The sequence below is a fragment of the Onychostoma macrolepis genome, chromosome 08, assembly GCF_012432095.1.
Source record: "Onychostoma macrolepis isolate SWU-2019 chromosome 08, ASM1243209v1, whole genome shotgun sequence".
NCBI classification, from domain to species: domain Eukaryota; kingdom Metazoa; phylum Chordata; class Actinopteri; order Cypriniformes; family Cyprinidae; genus Onychostoma; species Onychostoma macrolepis.
This window is the reverse complement of record NC_081162.1, coordinates 5,342,230-5,360,549: the sequence shown is the minus strand read 5'-3', so window position 1 is coordinate 5,360,549 and position 18,320 is coordinate 5,342,230. Positions and strand designations below refer to the sequence as shown.

Sequence of the window (18,320 nt, the reverse complement as noted above, 5' to 3'; positions counted from 1 at the left end):
AAATGAGCCTTGAGTAACTGAAAAATTTGTCATATCTAACATGAGGGGGCCTAAATCCGACCAAAAAGTAGTATACAATTCGATTGGAATACCATCTATGCCTGGGGACAGATCGGATTGCTGTCTCCAGCTCCTGAAGAGTGATCGGTTCAGCCAGGTATTCCGAATCTAAATCTGACAGCCCAGGTAAATCAAGGTTGGACAGAAAAGATGCAAAAGAGTCCGGGTCACCATCAGCAGAAGTAGTATAGAAATTAGAGTAAAAAGAGTGGAAGGCAATATTAATGTCTTTTGGGTCTGTCATAATGAGCCCAGATTGGGATTTCACTGCTGAAATATTAGCAAACTTTTCACTGTTGCGTAATCTTAGAGCTAAAAGGTGGCTTGGTCTACTCCCTTGAAAATAATAATTCTGCCTGGATCTTTGAATCAGGAATTCTGCCCTGGATCTCAGTAATGAATTGAGTTCGGACCTAACCGCCGTGATTTTACTGAGTGTATTGTCTGAGAAACAACATTGAGATTCTGGAGCTGATTCCAGTTCAACTATCTTTTTGTGTCGGTTTTTCTGAAGGAAAGAGGCATATGAAATTGAGTTATTCCTTATAAATCCTCTGCATTCCAAAGTGTTCGAGGATCATCCACTGAACCTTGGTTAATTTCAATAAACTCAAGCAAATTTATTTCTGAATTGGTTGCGAAAGATTTCGTCCTGTAACAATTTAGGGTTAAATCGCCATCTGGTGGCACGAGATGGCCGAGGGATCAAAGATAATCTGCACAAATTTCCATCATGATCCGACAGAGATAAGGAACAGAGATATCGACATCACGAACAGCTGAAGATATAGACGTAGAAATGAAAATATAGTCAATTCGCGAATAGGATTTATGAGTAGCAGAAAAGAAAGTGAAAGACTTTGCAGAAGGATTTAATAAACGCCAACTATCCTCCAATGAGGATGAGGTTACACATTGCCGAAGTTTGTCTGAACAAAAAGCTTGAGAGTGTGATTCCTTTGGTCCAGATCTATCTAGGATATGCGACATTACAGAATTAATATCTGCACCCAATACAATTTCAAAATCTGAAAATTTCAAGAGATTGGTTGACAAAACAGAAAAATTAGGGTCAGGAGTACAAGGGGCATAAACTGAAAGAAATGCAATATTCCTATTCTCCACTATTGTTTTTATGTGTTATTCTACCGTCTGTATCACAACCTTTATTTAAAATAGTAATATTAAAAGTCCTCCGCACCATTATTAGGACCCCCTTGGTTTTAGTATCCGAAGATGAGTGAGATACCACTTCATAAAACTTATTACACCTGTGATTTTATTACTATTACATCCTCCTCTTTCAAATGGGATTCTTGAATTAACACTATATCAATCTTTCTTCGCCGTAAAAAATCCAGAAAAACTGTACGTTTGTGAGGGCCATTTAGGCCATTAATCTTACAACTCAGAATATTAAGGTCAGTCATAGGTATCAAACAAAATTACTGTATAAGACAAAATACAAGTTTGAAAATAAAACCAGTTGAGTCTACCATTAAACCACCCCTCACCCTTCCCGTCACTATTCAAAAAAACATAAACACATTCCCATGAACTATGGCAGATCAAACCAAGTACAAACCTTGATCTGCCAGCACCCCTTAATATGATCCGTGGCGTCAACAAAAACCTGCACATTACTGAAGCACCAACATTGGCTCCATAATCACTTATCGACTAGGTAGTATCTCTATTTAAAAAAAAAAAAGGAGAGATAAAGAATACAACTAAAACAAATAAAATAACATCATAATCAGTAAGCAATACTGTATGCACGATGAAAGCTTCTAGTAACTATGAATTAAGAAGTGAAGATTAAAGTGAACAGTAAAAGAGACAGTCACCTAACCATTTAGAGCATCTCTTCTCCGATTAGACAGCAAATGTCCAGCTGAAGCTCACTGAGAGTTGGTGGATGAATGGGATCTGAGGAAAAACTCTTGCTTCTTCTGGGGAGTATAGCATTTTAGGTTCACCTTGATTGAGAATGACCTTCAACTTTGCAGGATAAAGAAGAAAATTCTGGATGCCAGCTTCTCTCATTTTCTTCCTAATTGGCGCAAATGCATTACTACTTTTTGTGCTGACTGGAGAAAAATCTGGAAAGAAAGTCCCTATTGCTCCGTCAGATGTTTTCACTGGGGCGTGAAGTCTAGCGGCCTGCAGAATGAGCTCCCTGTCCATGTACCGTAACAGTTTGAAGATGAAAACCCGTGGTTCTGCGTGATCGGAGGAGAGCCTTGTGTACATGCTATGTGCTCACTCCACTTCAATCTCTTTGCCCGCCAGAGACAGGAGCCACGTCGTTAGCGATCTTTTCAAAAAGCCCATAGGGTCGTCCTTTTCAGAACCTTCAGGCAATCCGACCAGACACAGATTGCGATCCTGTAAGTCCACAACCTGTTGCTTGAGCGCGGCTACACGCCTTTCTTGATCTGCGACAACTTTCTTTTATTTTCATCTTCCCTGTAAGAAGATCCCATTTAGAGCATAGCGACTAAACAACTGACATGTGAGAAGCGAACTCGTTCCGCATCGCTGTCAACTCTGTTCTTAGAATGTTCTCAAAGTGTGTAACAGTGTTCGCCATCTTGTCCATCATATCACTTGCAATCGGTGGCTTGGATTTCTTCTTAATCGGAGAAGCCGACGGAGACAACTCCTGCTGTTTCCGATTGTATGCCATCAGGGAAAGTATTATTAATGAATAAAACTTAAAATAAAACGAAAAAAATCAGCAAAAAGGGGTCAGACGTACGGAGCTCTACTCAAGTGCGACTAAGTTCATGAGCACGTCACGTGACTCAACACAGTCTTAAAGGGTTACTCCACCCCAAAATGAATTTTTTGTCAGTAATCACTGACCCCCATGTCGTTCCAAACCCGTAAAAACTTTGTTTGTCTTCGGAACACAATTTAAGATACTTTGGATGGAAAAACCGGAGGCTTGTGACTGTCCCATTCATAATGTTATGGTTGAATCACTGATTTTTTTTTATACATTTCTGTGCCTTGACAGTGTTAATTGTTTAGTAGACGAATGAAGCTTTTACGGGTTTGAAATGACATGGGGGGTAAGTGATTACTGACAAAAATTTAATTTTGGGGTGGAGTAACACTTTAAGGTGCGGTCACTGTTGTTCAATGTATTTTTATGGCCGAAATACAGTCATTTCAATTGGAACCCACGCAATTGGAAACTTCATATAAAGATTTTATGATTTCGCATTATTAAGATGATAATGGAAATTGGCCACGTTGACCGACAGAAAGATGCTTGGTTTGAAAGTGACTTTGGAGTTGTATCTTCAAACTTCAGTGCTTTGCTCACAATCGCCAATCAACATTTTTGCCCGTGAAATTTTGCGACCACATCTGCAACCACATTTTAAATGCATATATTTGAAATTCCTGTGCAATGTTTTTATTCCCCAGTAGCTGTTTATATTGGTCTTCCCAATAACCGTCCATATGACCATATGAAGTTGGCTAATGTTTATGTATAACTTGACTCTGTTTAGTACATCTTAAAAATGAACCATAGACCAACTTCATTTCTGCCTTGCAACACCTTCTAACCCATGTTTATTTTCTACTTTTGGCCAAGAGAAATAGTTGCGTTTCTGACTTTGGCAGAAGTACGTTCTGTCTTCCCTCCAGCAGATTGGGTATGAGTAAGTTTTTCTCACAGCAGACCCCACGCCCTTCCACACTCAGCGTGCACATGCATCTTCAAATGAGTCCCATCTCTGCGTTGCTATCTTCTGTTTCCTGCTGCTGGTGGTACTGATTGTTGTCTTTTTCCTTTTTTCCCTCTTATTTCCCCACATTGGAGTCAGTCTTTTCTTTTGAAAGTGGTTAAGAGCCCTTAAGCGATACACTCAGCGCTGACTGCATGTCAGAAGAGTACCGCTCATCTTCTCTGGTCTATCGCCTACAACCTCCGCCCTGGAAACTGGGCCCTTCAACATTCCCAATGTATTGAACTCTATGGGGTGAAGCGTCAAGCCACAGCACTACTCCCAGTGTCAGGCATTGTAACATGATGCGCAAAGTTCAAACAGTTTCAACTTTGACTTTTTCTGCTGACCATTCAAAGCTCAGCTATTGTTTACGTATATTGTAACACATTATGTGGACAGAGCTGGAACAAACATCAAAAAATTAAGGAAGAGAGACTGATCCTCTGCAAGTAGCTACACTGAATTTTTTCTGTAAAACATCAATGACTTATGACTTTCAGAGAAAATAAGTTTGAAGACTGGAGAAATGGCTACTGAAAATGTAGCCTCCTTCCTATGAGTAAATTACATTTCATTTAGAATTAAGAAACTAATGGCAACACCGGTGGCCGTTAAGTGAACTGCACCCGGTGACTTATTTATAAAGTATATTTAAACCTGTAGACAAGGGGTGTCCAATCCTGCTCCTGAAGGGCCAGTGTCCTGCAAAGTTTTGCTAATCAACCAGCTAATCAAGGTTTTTCTAGGAATGCTAGAAACTTCCAGGCAGGTGTGTTGATTTGGAGCTAAACTCTGCAGGATCGAGTTTGGACACCCCTGCTATAGACTATGTTGATCTGGCTACATAGATGTGAGACTATAGTTTGAGTTAATCCCTTCTCTTTGCATGACACATTGACATTATAGCACAGAATAACCTGTACATTTGCATTTGTTTCATGTGTCAGAACAGAAGAGAGGCTTTCGGGAGCATGCGTAAATTTGTCCCATTCTTTCAATTTTCCCGGCAAAAACGTCTTTCACAAAGTCTTTCACATAAAAATCAGTCTATATATAGGCTTTCAACCTAGGAAGTCGGTCTCAGGTAAGTTTGTTACAAGTTGTTTACACATTGGCAACAAAAAAAACAATAAATAAATGAATATTCTAACATACAGCCCCTTTAAAAATATTTTTTAAAAATTGTAACAATATTTTACAATATCACCATTTTTTCGTTTTTTTTTTTTTTTCTTCAAATAAATGCAGGCTTGTTTACTGAGAGACTATATTCAAAAATATTTCAAATCTAAATTATTCTGGACTAAACTTAAGCGAATGAATGAAATGTGAGTCTAAATAAATAAAATGCATATATATATTTTCACAGTTTCACAAAAGTTTTTTACTGTGATACTGTGCCACTCCAGTGAGCTCTTAACTTGAATTTTAAATCAACAAATCAGTCTAATTTTTTAGTAATCGTTCAGACTGAATCAGATGAACTAATTAAAAAAAAAAATCAACTCAAAAGAATGATTCATTTATTGATTCAGTTTTTGAGCTTAATTCAGTGATTTGATTGCAGGTTTTTGAGTTAAAAGTTCACTAGAGAGGAATATTATGTGTGAATAATTTGTAACCTCTGACTTGCAATTTAGCACAAAAATCACGTACCGCAGACTGATATTGAGGTGTGTTTTTTTTTGTTTGTTTGTTTTTTTTAGGCCTAGTTGTTTTTGAAGCTTGTTTTGTATGTTATGTTTGACTACATGATCCCTATTTGCATAATGCAAATGGTTTCTTTTGTAGTCTTGATAGGGTTTAATTTACTCCATATTTTTGAATATGGTTGCCCTCAGCTGATAATCAAAGCCATCAATAGCTGCTCAGTCAAACACGTCGTGGATATTCGCTCATGTACAAACCTGCCAGTGCGAAATACACAGCGAGTGCCTCTAGCTGTAATGCAATCCGCAGCTCGGCAGATCTCAGAAATAGCAGATTGAAGCCTGATGCAAATATCCTTGCTCTCCGCTGACCCCTCTGTCAGATTCACCAAAGCCAAATGCTTTCTACAGCGCTCTCCTCTTCGCCTGAGCACCGTTTTCTCATACTCTACTGTATGGGCACTTGGCAAGCGAACGGCGCTCTATCCGTGGGCGACGAGAGATGTTAGCGCAGCTGATTTTTCAGCTATGCAGTTTGCAGTGTGCTGGTGTGAATTACCACCCTGGGATGCTTGAATGGTTAATAAGACTTCCATGAATCACATAGCAAACCTGCAACAAACTCCCCCTGTTCTTCAGATTGAGAGGTTTTGTCACGGTAGCCAAGCAAATCATATTTGTGTTATATAAAGATAACCAAACCGTCGTCTTCCCCTCTCCGTCGAGGGAAAGATGGATTGCCCCAGGGTGGATGCGAATAGGCAGGGAAATGTTATGGTAATAAGTGTAGCCTGATTCTAGGCCTGCGCTGGGTATTTTTAAGTCATGTTTTAGCAGCTTTAAGGCCTGTAGAGTTTTAATGGTTAGTAACTAGCTGCTATGGTGGGGAGGAATATCGATTTTTCAGGGTTGGTATGCATTGTATGTATTTTTGGGTGTTATGTATTGTGTGTGTGTGTGTGTGTGTGTGTGGTTGATCTCTGGCCTCTGATTCACACACACGCTCTCTCTGGAGTGTTTTCCTCAGGCTGTTCTCTCATCATATAGATATGTTTCCCCATCATTCCCACCATCTTTACTGTATCTCTTTCTTTCTCCTCTTGTTTTCTTGAAATATCCATCGCCTCTTTCAACAGAAAAAAAATGGACTTTGATTTAAAGTTTTATGTGTTTAGTTATTATGTTTTAATTTAATCCTGCTGCTTTTCAAATGCCTGAATAAAAATATAATATGCCTAAATGCCTGAATATGAGAATCCATTATAAAATGAAAGAAGTAACTACTATGATAATAACATCAGTTTTGAATGTGTTTAAGTCATTTATAAATTTGTGCGTGTGTGTGTGTGTGCGTGCAAGAGAAAATACACTTATTTTACACAGTGTTGATGAAGAGCATATTTGAGATGAAATATTAGATGTAATGTGTGCAGAAAATAAAGCAAGGTAAATATCACTGTATATCTATAGGAAATGTATATGTATGAATGTATGTATTTATTTACTTAATGTATTTATTGTTATGGTTAGAGGTCATTTACAAATTACAACTTACCCTAAGTTTACAATCATTTGCGCTAAAACTAGAAACATTTATTAAGAAAGTAATTATATATATTTTTTATTTATTTGAGTTAATTTACCACTAACATTAAGTTTACAATTTGCCTTAAGACTAGAAATATTTATTAAGAAAGTATTTTGGGATTTATTTATTTGTTTGTTTGTCATCTTTGGAGTTAATTTGCAGCTACAACTAACCCTAAAATGTAACATTTATTAAGAAAGCAATTTGGGATTTATGTATTTGTTTGTTTATTTATTGTTAGGTTTAGAGTTAATTTACAGCTGCAACTAACCCTAAGTATATAATGATTTGCCTCAAGACTAGAAACATTTATTAAAAAAGTAAATTGAGGCACTTTATTTATTGACTGTTTGTTTGATTTAAGAGCTGCATTGGCAGGCATTTTGGATAATCATCACTCAGCATCCTTCCATGTTTTAGTTAGTTAGTTAATGCTATTTTGGACTTTGTGGATTAAAGATGTAATTTGGAAGAAGGCTATCTCATCTTTAATGAATCCTTCTGTTCTGGGTTCACGTTTTATTTGCTCTCAGTGACTGACTCTGCTCTCAATAGCGAGTGAGTTTTTGATTAGCTCCATAAGCTACGATCCTCTGATGGGCCTGTCAGCTTGTGTCGGCTTCCCTCTTCGTGTTCTGGTTTAATGTTCCATGTTTGCTCTCTTCTTGCATTGTTTGCCAGGTTAGGTTAGCATTCTGTCAGCCAACCACATCCTATTGGCATCTCAAATCTGCAATGTAAATGATGTTTTGCAAGTTTAAGGTTTTAATTGTGTGGCAACTTTTACGACTTTGTTGGTTTGGGGCTCGAGGCGGCAATGCGACGTTCGTTTACACCCGTTTAACTCAAACACCCCCCTTCCCTCCTCTCCTCTTCCTCCTCCTCCTCTTCTCCTCTCCAGCCCTGACACCACATGGAGGAACGAGGGGAATATAAACTGTTATTGTTAAAAATGTTTGTTTGCAAAGAACTTTCATCTCGTACGGCGGCCCACCCTCTTCAGCGTTTTCAACCCCAGCCGGGGCTGCGCTTTCATGTGCCGTCCCTCGACGATTCCAGCCTTTTGTATTCACTGCACAATTAATATTCACGTCTTTCTCGCTGCTTTCCTCAGGCCAGGAGCACAATAAAGAAACAACGTCACTAACTTTTTCTCCGTACTTCTCAGTTGAACGCCAAACGCTCTTCGCGTGGAAAGGGAGCGGCGACAGCTGTTGATCTTTTAAACGTGGGGGTCATGTCAGATCCTGCTGCCAATTCGTTTCACTGAGCAGTTGTTATTTATTTTGATTGTTTTGTTGTGTTCGACCGTAATGATCAATGTAATTTATTTTGATGGTTGTCATTCAGCTGTGATATTAACTATTTATTTTTTTTCAGCTAATGTGTTTGTTTGGTTTTTTTCTTTTCTGCTTATGCAGGTCAATCAGATTCAGAAGACCGGGATCGACCCTTTGAAAAAGTAAGTGCTCTTTTTGAAACATTTTAAAGCAGGTTCTTTTCTGTTCAAAAACTAGTAACCTGCTATTTAGACAAATTTATGCTTTAGGCTATTTAACGGAGTAAAAGGATACGCCACCCAAAAATTCTCTCATCAGTTACTCCCCCTTATTCCAAACAAGATGTATATGACTTTTTTTTTTTGAAAAAATTATCTATCTCTGTGTGTCCATATAATGCAAGTGAATGGAAGCCACAATGTTGAAAAGCTCCAAAAATCACATACAGCCGTCATGATGGTAATCCATTAGACTTGAGTGGATGAATTTATGTGTTACACTGCTGTTCAAAAGTTTGGAATCTCTTCTTCAAGGCTGCATTTATATGATTAAAAATACTGAAAAAAAAACAGATAAATTGTGAAATATTGTTACAGTGTAAAAGAACTGTTTTCTATGTAAATATAATTTAAAATATCATTTATTTCTGTGACGCAAAGATGCTCCAAGAGACCTACCTGTAAAGCTCCCTGAAAAACTCTGCACAAGTGCACCGAGGGCAAAAGCTGCTTTAAATGCAAAGGATGCACACACCAAATGTTGATTTAATTCAGTTAATAGAAGTTAATTGATAAAGAAAATCTATTTATTATGACATTTATTTTTGATAGCATCCTCATTTTACAGCATTTTTACACAAGTGCCTAAAACTTTTAACAGTACTGTAGCTTTGCAGGTAGGTTTCTTGAAGCATCTTGGAGACGTTGCCACAGTTCTTCTGGATTTATTCTGTCTCAGTTTGTTCAGTTTCTTCATGTCACTCCAGACAGACTGGATGATGATCAGATCAGATCAGATCTCTGTGTGGAGCACTGGCTGTTGTCAGACTCCTTGTGCAAAGAAAAATCTCACTGGATTATTACAATTAATGGCAAAATGAATGTTTGGAAATGTAAACTGATATTTCCTACAGACACACTACAGCAAAAGATAGAAATAACTGACTTAAAACCATTTTTAGCTGCTGAAAATACTAGTGTTCTAATAATTTTGGCCACCACTGTGTATATATATATATATATATATATATAGATAAAATATGTATTACAAAATATATAATAATAATAATATATAATATAATTTTAATTTATATTTTTAATAAACAGATTTATACTTGATATAGCAACTTTTTTGATTCTGTAATTTTATTACATTTTCATAAATAAAGAAATTGTTGACTCAAAATCTAACCGTAATCAGTAATCTGACAAAGGGATAATATCACTATGCAAATAAAAAAAGGTTGATGACCTGGACATGTTTTTGTGAGCATCACCAACAGATCAATAATCAGTTCATCTCATCTCATCTCAATGCAATAAAAGTTGCGCTTCTGACATTTATTTGCCAAACAGGAAAACATATCGGTCAATACAAGTAATTAAAGAATGCTAAATATCGGCAAATACTATATATTGGTTTTGGCAATAGACCAATTCGGTGTTTGCAAACAATGATGAGGTTTTCTGTGGGAGGAGCCTATCTGCTGGATAGAAAATGGACGTTTTGAAGTAGCAGTCTATGGAAGCCATGGAATAAAAGAATAAAAAAAGATCAATTTGAGTTTATCGATCAATTTTGAGGCTTGATCACCCCCAGGTGACTGGATGCAGTATAGGTCATAAGCCCCGCTCTCCATGTAATGTAATGCGACCTGAGACAAACTAAACATTCAAAGTACACTTCAAATAACTTTTTCCAAAGATGGTTTCCGTCGTTTGAGGTAGTTATTATCATGCTGATTTATGTTCAAGTGTTAGTTTTTCTAAAAAGTTTGCTTTTTAATTAGTTATTTGATGCTTGTGATTGGATCTGCGGGAGTTTGGGCGGGACTTTGATAACACAGCTCCACCTCACAACTAGGAGAGACTAGGGCTGTGTATGTATCACCAGCAAAAATCATGATACGATACGTATCACGATACAGGACTGCACTGAATTTCACCTCAGCAGAAATTAGTAAAACAGCTGTTTATTAAACGCTGCATAATATAGGGACATTTCTAACTATAGGCAAAGCAGGCAGTTGACCCTCTGCATTATGAAGGGCCTCCATAACTGTAACACAGTACAAAAGCCTATAGGTAATGGCATATGTTTCATGTTTACATTGGGCTCTCCCCACCAGGTACAATATTCTGATTGTTTGCATCTTGTTTTTAAGCCCATAAATAATAATGTACTCGTTCTAATAAATTTATATTGTAATGTACTGATTCTAATATATTAAAAATCATCTTTACATTGCGGGTAGGTTATCATTGCACAAATTAACACACTCTCTACATTTAAAAAATAAAAATGAGGAGTTCTAAACTAATGCGCTGTCCTCACTGTATCTAATGCACACACACGCTCAGTCACTCACACAGATCACGTTGCGGCCACACACACACATTCAGGAACAAACTTTAAACTATTTCATCAACTAAATAGCTTAATCGGTAGTTCTGTAACATCATTGATTCTAAAGGAATTAAAGCCACAGCTTCACTGTTAATAAAGAAACGCGGCAAAACAGTGGTAATTCATGCATACACAGCCTCTCTCTCTCTCGCGCTCTCTCATAAATGAACACTTGATTAATTACACTATTCTGATAATAGAGTATTGAAGTGGAGAGCTAATCTTTTCAGAAAGCAAGTGCGTTTATCCACAGTGGAGAGAGCGCGTGTGCATATGGTTGCCAGGTTGACAAAGATAAGTATCACACTTGGCAGATATTTCCGTATTGTGCAAGTGGGCAGCTCTGTTTCGGGGATTACGTCTCTTCATATCAGGCAACCCAATTGTGTTCCTCTGATTAAACTTTGTAGCCTATATATTATGCTCTATTCATTATTTTATAGAAATCTCGCACTTTTCCACAATTTTTAACTGTGTTCTTATATTCAAATTAAGCGCGGTCCACTGCTGCACACAGGGGCGTGTTTAGTGTTTTGGGGGCCCTCAGCAAGTGGTCCCGGGGGGGGCCCCCTCGGTGGATTTTGCGATCGATTCCGGGGTAGGGATGGGTATCGTTTACATTTTATCGATACCGATACGATACTGCTTATCGATACAGTTATCCATACTACTCTCTATAATTTGGTGCAAAAATAATGTTAAAAGATGTTGAGAACTTCAAGTTATTTTATTACTGCAGTTTACAAATGCCTCCAAGCAAACAGAAAAAGGCACATAAAGCACATTTTTTTAAAATAAAAAGGCCTTTCAAAGAGAGAGAGAGAGAGAGAGTTGGCATACCATAGCACAACATATTTGAACATCATGTGCATAGGAGCACAACACAATATAATAATGAATTCTGGCGTCTCTAGCGATTTTATTTAAGAGAATTAAAATATTGACTTTCTCAGGGAGCGGGAGTATCCCTCTCTGTTTTAGAGGGACTATTTTTTTATCTCTCTTTTTATCTACATGATATAAAGGCTTCTTTTTAACATGTAGAATTATTTATAGTGATACTCCGATCAGGATTTTTTACAGATATTCATTCAGGGCCTGAATTTCATTTTTGAAAATTAATTCCTCTCTTAGGTGACTCTTGTGGGAGGGAGGATTTATTAATTTTTTTATTTGAGTGGTGGAGGGGGGAATTTTTAGACTTTTTGTTTTTTCAAAAATATGTAATTAAATGTTTGATCATGCTGTGTATTTTTGTTTTCACAATGGGGCAATTGTTGAGCGTGCATGAGCATACAGTCTCTGGAGAGCGCACGAGTGGTTTAAATACTGGCCAAACTTAAAAAAGAAATGCAAATTATAAACTTTAGTGACGATGCATGTAAACTGTGACAATTCCTGTGTCAACCGTGCAGTGTGCCGCTCGCTTATAGTGCAGACGCGATGTGGTGATATGAAGCCATTTGCGCATTTTGAGGGAAAGACAGAGAGCTTGCGGAGATTCACTCGTGCTGTTTGTAAAATTACGCCTCTCAGAAAGTTTTCAAATTATCTTGTAAGTTATTTAATAAAGAAATATGAATTGTACCACACCTTAAGCATTATAATTATTTTAACCGCTTATCTGTAGTCCAGTATTGACCCAATTACGCACTGGTCCAAAAAAATAGCCGGTTCTCGATTCCCATCGGAAGAAATCGCGTTCTGCAGGGGCCCCACGCAATTGCGTGGGTTAGTGGTGCCTAAACACACTACTGGCTGCACACGTGCCACAATATTGATACAGGTCCAGCTGTATCGATACTCGTATCGTCAAATCTCTGGGACGATACATCGTCATATCGATGTATGGAACACAGCACTACTCACAACCACTACTGCGCAGACTCGGGCTCCAAATGACATAAGAGAGCAGCGACCATAGATGTTTTAGCTTCACTTTTCTGTACTGGAAGGAAATGCCTATGGATAAAATAGATGAATGTTATGTAAAATGTTAATAGTAATAGGTTTAAATAGTATTTCATGCTGTAACTGTAGGGCTAATACACTAGTCCCATATGAACTGTGTATGTGAATATTGTGTGGACCTATTGTTTAAATCAAATTTATGCTTTAAATGTTTAAATGTCTGCGTTTAGTTTAAAATGGCATCTTTAAAAATAGTATTCTATAAAAATGATTTGCATTCCGATTCTGACATCTAAAAGCACAAAAAAAAAAAAAAAATTCTGTTATTTCATGGATTTTACCAATTTCCCTTCACTTGTTACCAGTGTTTTTCTGTCATCACAATGCATGCAGCTCCAAGTGACTTAACTGTGACGTCTACTCCAAATTGGTCTATAAATCGGTCCACCGTTAGATAAATGCACATACACACTGCAGAAGTGCAAAGGACCGTCAATTGCATTTAAACTTAAAAAAAAGTGTTAAAGGGGTCATATGATGTTGCTAAAAAGAACATTGTTTTGTGTATTTGGTGTAATGCAATGTGTTTACGCGGTTCGAGGTTCAAAAAACACATTATTTTCCACATACTGTACATTGCTCCTCTATGCTCCGTCTTTCTGAAACGCGCCGATTTTTACAAAGCTCAACGTTCTGAGAAGCGAGACGTGCTCTGATTGGCCAGCTATCCAGTGCGTTGTGATTGGCCGAATACGTCAAGCGTGTGACAGAAATGTTACGCCCCTTACCATGTTGTGATGTCGTGTCCAGGCGCGACGAGACTAAAACAATAAAACCCGCTATAAACCAGGCATTTATTGCATTCAGTGAGGACATAATTACTGATTATAATGACTCGTACGGTCTTTTTATGTGTTGCGCCGCGCCGCCTAAACATAACACCATGTCTGCATTTGTGATCGTATAGAAACGCCGAACTAGACATGTGCCGGTATTCGGTAATGCGATATATCACGGTAATTAATATGCACAATATTGTTATCCATGGGCACTTCTAAATACCATGAATAATTATATATTACAAATTATTCCGAATTTGGAATGCATTTTAATAATACGTTTCCCATCAACTGGTCAAAATGCACAACACCGCTGTATGCTGCGTCAAAGACGCGTGCGCACTCTGATGTAAACAAGCACGCATGAGAAGCACATGGCGGAACGCGTGAGAGACGCTCTGGATGAATGTTTGGCTGCGTCCGAAATCGCATACTACTTGTGTAGGTACTACATTTGAATTCGAACGTACTACTCGACCGTTAAAAAAGTACGTTCTATATAGTATGAATGAGGGTAGTATGAATGGAATTCGGACGTACTACATCCGCCATGTTGATGTTGTCACGTGTCATGCGTCTTCACAACAGCGCGAAAATTTAAAGAGCCCACTTCACTGAGCAAACATCGTTAATGATTTAAATTCGTACCGCTCAACAAACCGTCTATTTAAAGAAAGCAGCGTTAACAAGCTGATGTACTACATTGAGGTTAACTTAACTCCATCTGATCGGTAATGATTAGATATCTTTTTACACCTAATTCACACAATCGTTTCATCTGTTTGTTAAACCCTCAACAAGTCAGCCGTTTACTTGGATGATGTTAAACAAGTACAAGTTAACCACAATGAACATCAACAATGCTTTTCCCTGAGGTACTTTACACTTGAAGACATTCCGCCATTTTTCGAATATGACGACGCCTCTCCCGCGGCCTTATGGGATAGTAAAGTGTCCATCGTATGCCTACTACAGAACTCGGAAGGAAGTAGTAGGTCATCCGGGTACTTCTCGCCTACTATTTTTCGAATACTATAAATTCGGACATACTACTCGCCTCGCATACTGTTTTTCGCATACTATATAGTAGGGAAGTATGCGATTTCGGACGCACCCTTTCACTTTCACTCTCTGACAGCAGATGGCGCTAAACTGCAGAAAATGCAGCCGTTACCCTGGAAACCCCATAAATAAAGCAGCTGCTCTACTTTCTAAAACGTATTTAAATAGCCATTCAGCTTTGTGGATTTGCTATTGTGTTCATCACAGCACCAAATACTTAAATATTTAGACTCAATAGGCTATTTATTTTCAAACTTTTTTTTTACATTTTAATCTGGACTACAACATGCCCTAGATATTGTTTGAAAGTGTTTTGATTCTTTATTGTTCGGTCACACTTTACATTTGGGCTTTATTAGTTAACATTAGTTAATTCATTAGTTAACATAAACTGCCAATGAAAAATTCTTCTGAACATTCATTAAGCTTAGGTAGGCCTATTCCAATATTTAATAACACATTGTTAAAATCGAAAGTTGCAGCTGTCTTATTTAATGAGCTAACATGAACTAAGACTTGTATTTTTTAACAAAGATTAATAACTTCTGTAGCAAATGTAGCTATTGCTCATTGTGAATGTTAATGCGGTAACTAAGGTTAGCTAATGAGGTCTTATTGTAAAGTGATACCTATTGGTCTTTATAGTTCTTTTGCACTTTAATCTGTGTCAAACTTTTAACTTAATTTTTTCTGTATTGCTTTATTGTATTTAAATGTTCAGTTCTTTCTGTTATAAAAAAGTTATTGAACCTGTTATACTGTATTATGACCCCTTTTTTTTTTTTTTTTTTTAACTAAATTAAAAACATTAGCAATGAATTACAACCTGAAAATTTGATACCGGCAGATCCCTACGCCAAACAAGCACTACTCTACACAGCTCAAAACTCGCGTTTGAATAGTCAGTAGCAAATTCTTTAAATATCGAAACGTACTTACAGGCTGTGAGTCAGAAGTGCCAGACTGTCCTTGCGACGCTGGAATTGCCCCACTTTATAGTGTTCACAGCCATTCATAGTGTTCACATTGTAGGCTAATTACTCCCAGGTTCAGGAAACAGTCCTCCATAAAATGCGCTGCACACACTCGAATATTTGCGGTGTACTGTTCTGGAACAGTGTTGTAAATATAACATAACTACTGATTTTTAGTTGTGAACTCATTTGGAAGGCCAAAGAAAGTACTTTCGCTTTCACAACGAAACACACAGCATCTCCACGACATGGCGGCGGCAACAACAATACTACAGCGAGAATAAAAGTTATGCCCTCTTTCTTTGGGTGGTGTTACGCAAATCTTCGCACACTGTGATGTAGACATGTGGGTGCGTGTTTGAATGAGCTGTTTTAGGGGGGCGTGGCAGAGTCTTAACTTTTATAAAGAATATCTCTTTGGGTTTGAGACTTTAATCTTTACAACTTTATCTTGATCTTATCTATGCACAAACAGCTTGTGAGACTCCTAAGACAAAGGAAAACATGAAATCGCATCATATGACCCCTTTAAAAATGTAAGTCTTCTTATATATAATATTCTATTCAAATTTTTTAATGGCAAATTGTGCTTGTTGGGAGAAGAAAAAAATCAAAGTTTGTTGGTAACCAAACGGTTGACGGTAGCCATGGAACAACTTGAGGGGAGTAAATGATGACGACAATTTTCATTTTTGGGTGAACTATTCCTTTAAGTCTCACAAGTGAAGTTATTTGTGTCTTGTTGCTGAAACTGATGTAAAAGTCACCTGTACTTTTATTTGGGTTAAGTATGCTGCTTATGTAGGGAGTAGACAATGAGGCAGTTCAGGATTTGGAGCAGAGTTACTTTATCTGTCTGTTTCAATCCTTTTTTTATAATGGAAAAAATTTGATGTTGAACTTCAAATATTTTCCATCTGAGGCATCATCTTCCACTGGACATCTGTCCTGGAACTGATTATGCCTTTTGAATCGCTGTTCATTAACAGTCCATATATGTGTGATCTGATATTTATGAATGCTGGCTGGAATTGTGTTATTGTCTTTAAACACCTGGAATCAATCTGCGCGTCCTCGGTGGAAAAAATCTGCGCTATTCTATTTCAGTCGGAACCGATATATTTATTACGTAACAACTACAGCCAGGCTGCTGCAATTAATGAATATGTGGAAGGTGTGTTAATGACTTTCTTTCAGGTCGCCAGACTTCCTCTCAGCTGCGCGCATTATAAGCGCTGAGCGTTATATGAGAAATGCTCTGACGGCTGCAGGTCTGTCCTGAATGAAAGAGTGCGTCTGGAGGAAAGTTTATTTGGCTGTCCGCCCCTCCACTCCTCTCTCGCCCCCATGAGTGCTATTCCATGCCTCCGTTCTCTCGTGGGACGGGCCGGAACAGGAAGCAGGCCTTAACGAGCGACTAGGAAGAGGAGTGGGTGCGGAGACACTCCTAACAAACGCCTCTGTCTGAGTGTGTGTGTGTTCTTGGATTCTTGGAGCGACTTCTTACTCCACTTTTGTTCCTGAAGGATGTGCTGATTCGTGTTAAATTATATAAGAAATAATTATATTGTTATTTTATTACTTTAGCCTTGACCACAAAGAGGTTTTGGTCAGCTCTGGTGAAGCCGTACAGCTGTTGTGTGTGAAGAAAGACAGCAAGGAAGAGGAAGATGGATAGAAAGTGTTTTCTGGTTGTGTGTGTGTGTGTGTGTGTGTGTGTGTGTGTGTGTTTGGTGGCAGGATGGAATGGTTCTCATTTCCGCTGGCTGGTGGGTGTGTGGCGGACGTGTGTGTAGGCTCTTACTGTGGCCTCAAGCCCAGAAACACACACACTCTCATGTACACGCAAATACTATAAGCACAGTTGAATCTTTAAACAGCAGAGTAAACCCTGCTCAGCATACACACACACTCTTGCTTATACACATGCAAACTCACAGCTGACCACTTCTTTTCCGCAAGCTAACAAATATGACTGCCTGAAAGTAACTGGAGATATTGAACACTGATTCTTGAGTGATTCTCACAATTCTTGAGAAGTATTTAATCATGTTGCACTTCAAAACCATAATTATTCTTTAAAGAAATAGTGTTTTTTAGGACATAAACATTTTATTTATTATTTTAGAACATCCCTTGGAAATCATTGTTTGGTGCTCAGTTATCATAAATTATTTTGGTGCTCAATTATTAATAATGCTTCTTATTATCAAAGTTGAAAACTGTCTTTGCTGCTTAATATTTTTGTGGAAACTGATACATATTTTTTAAGAATTCTCTGATGAATAGAAAGTTCAAAAGAACAACATTTATTTGAAATAGATATCATTTGTAACATCATAAATGTATTTACTGTCACTTTTAAACATTTTAATGCATCCTTGCTGAATAAAACTATTATTTATTTTTTTATTTATATATTTATATTTGTTTTTGTTTTTTTTAACGCCGCTGTCTAATCTATCATTCACATATCACAGTATCACAAAATAAAAAAAGGGAAAAAAAGATCATATTAGAATGATTTTTGAAGGATCATTTGACATTGATTTTGAAAATTTAGCTTTGCCATCAAACAAATAAATG

General features: G+C 37.6%; 1 protein-coding gene across 1 annotated transcript in view; it reads left to right on the top strand.

Annotated features, from left to right (window-relative positions):
* bin3 (bridging integrator 3) overlaps positions 1-18,320 on the top strand; it is a 69,341-nt gene that overhangs the window by 29,688 nt on the left and 21,333 nt on the right. The window contains exon 6 of the mRNA XM_058784986.1: positions 8,465-8,505. Within this exon, the coding sequence (XP_058640969.1) occupies positions 8,465-8,505 (41 nt within the window). The remainder of the gene's footprint in view (positions 1-8,464; positions 8,506-18,320) is intronic.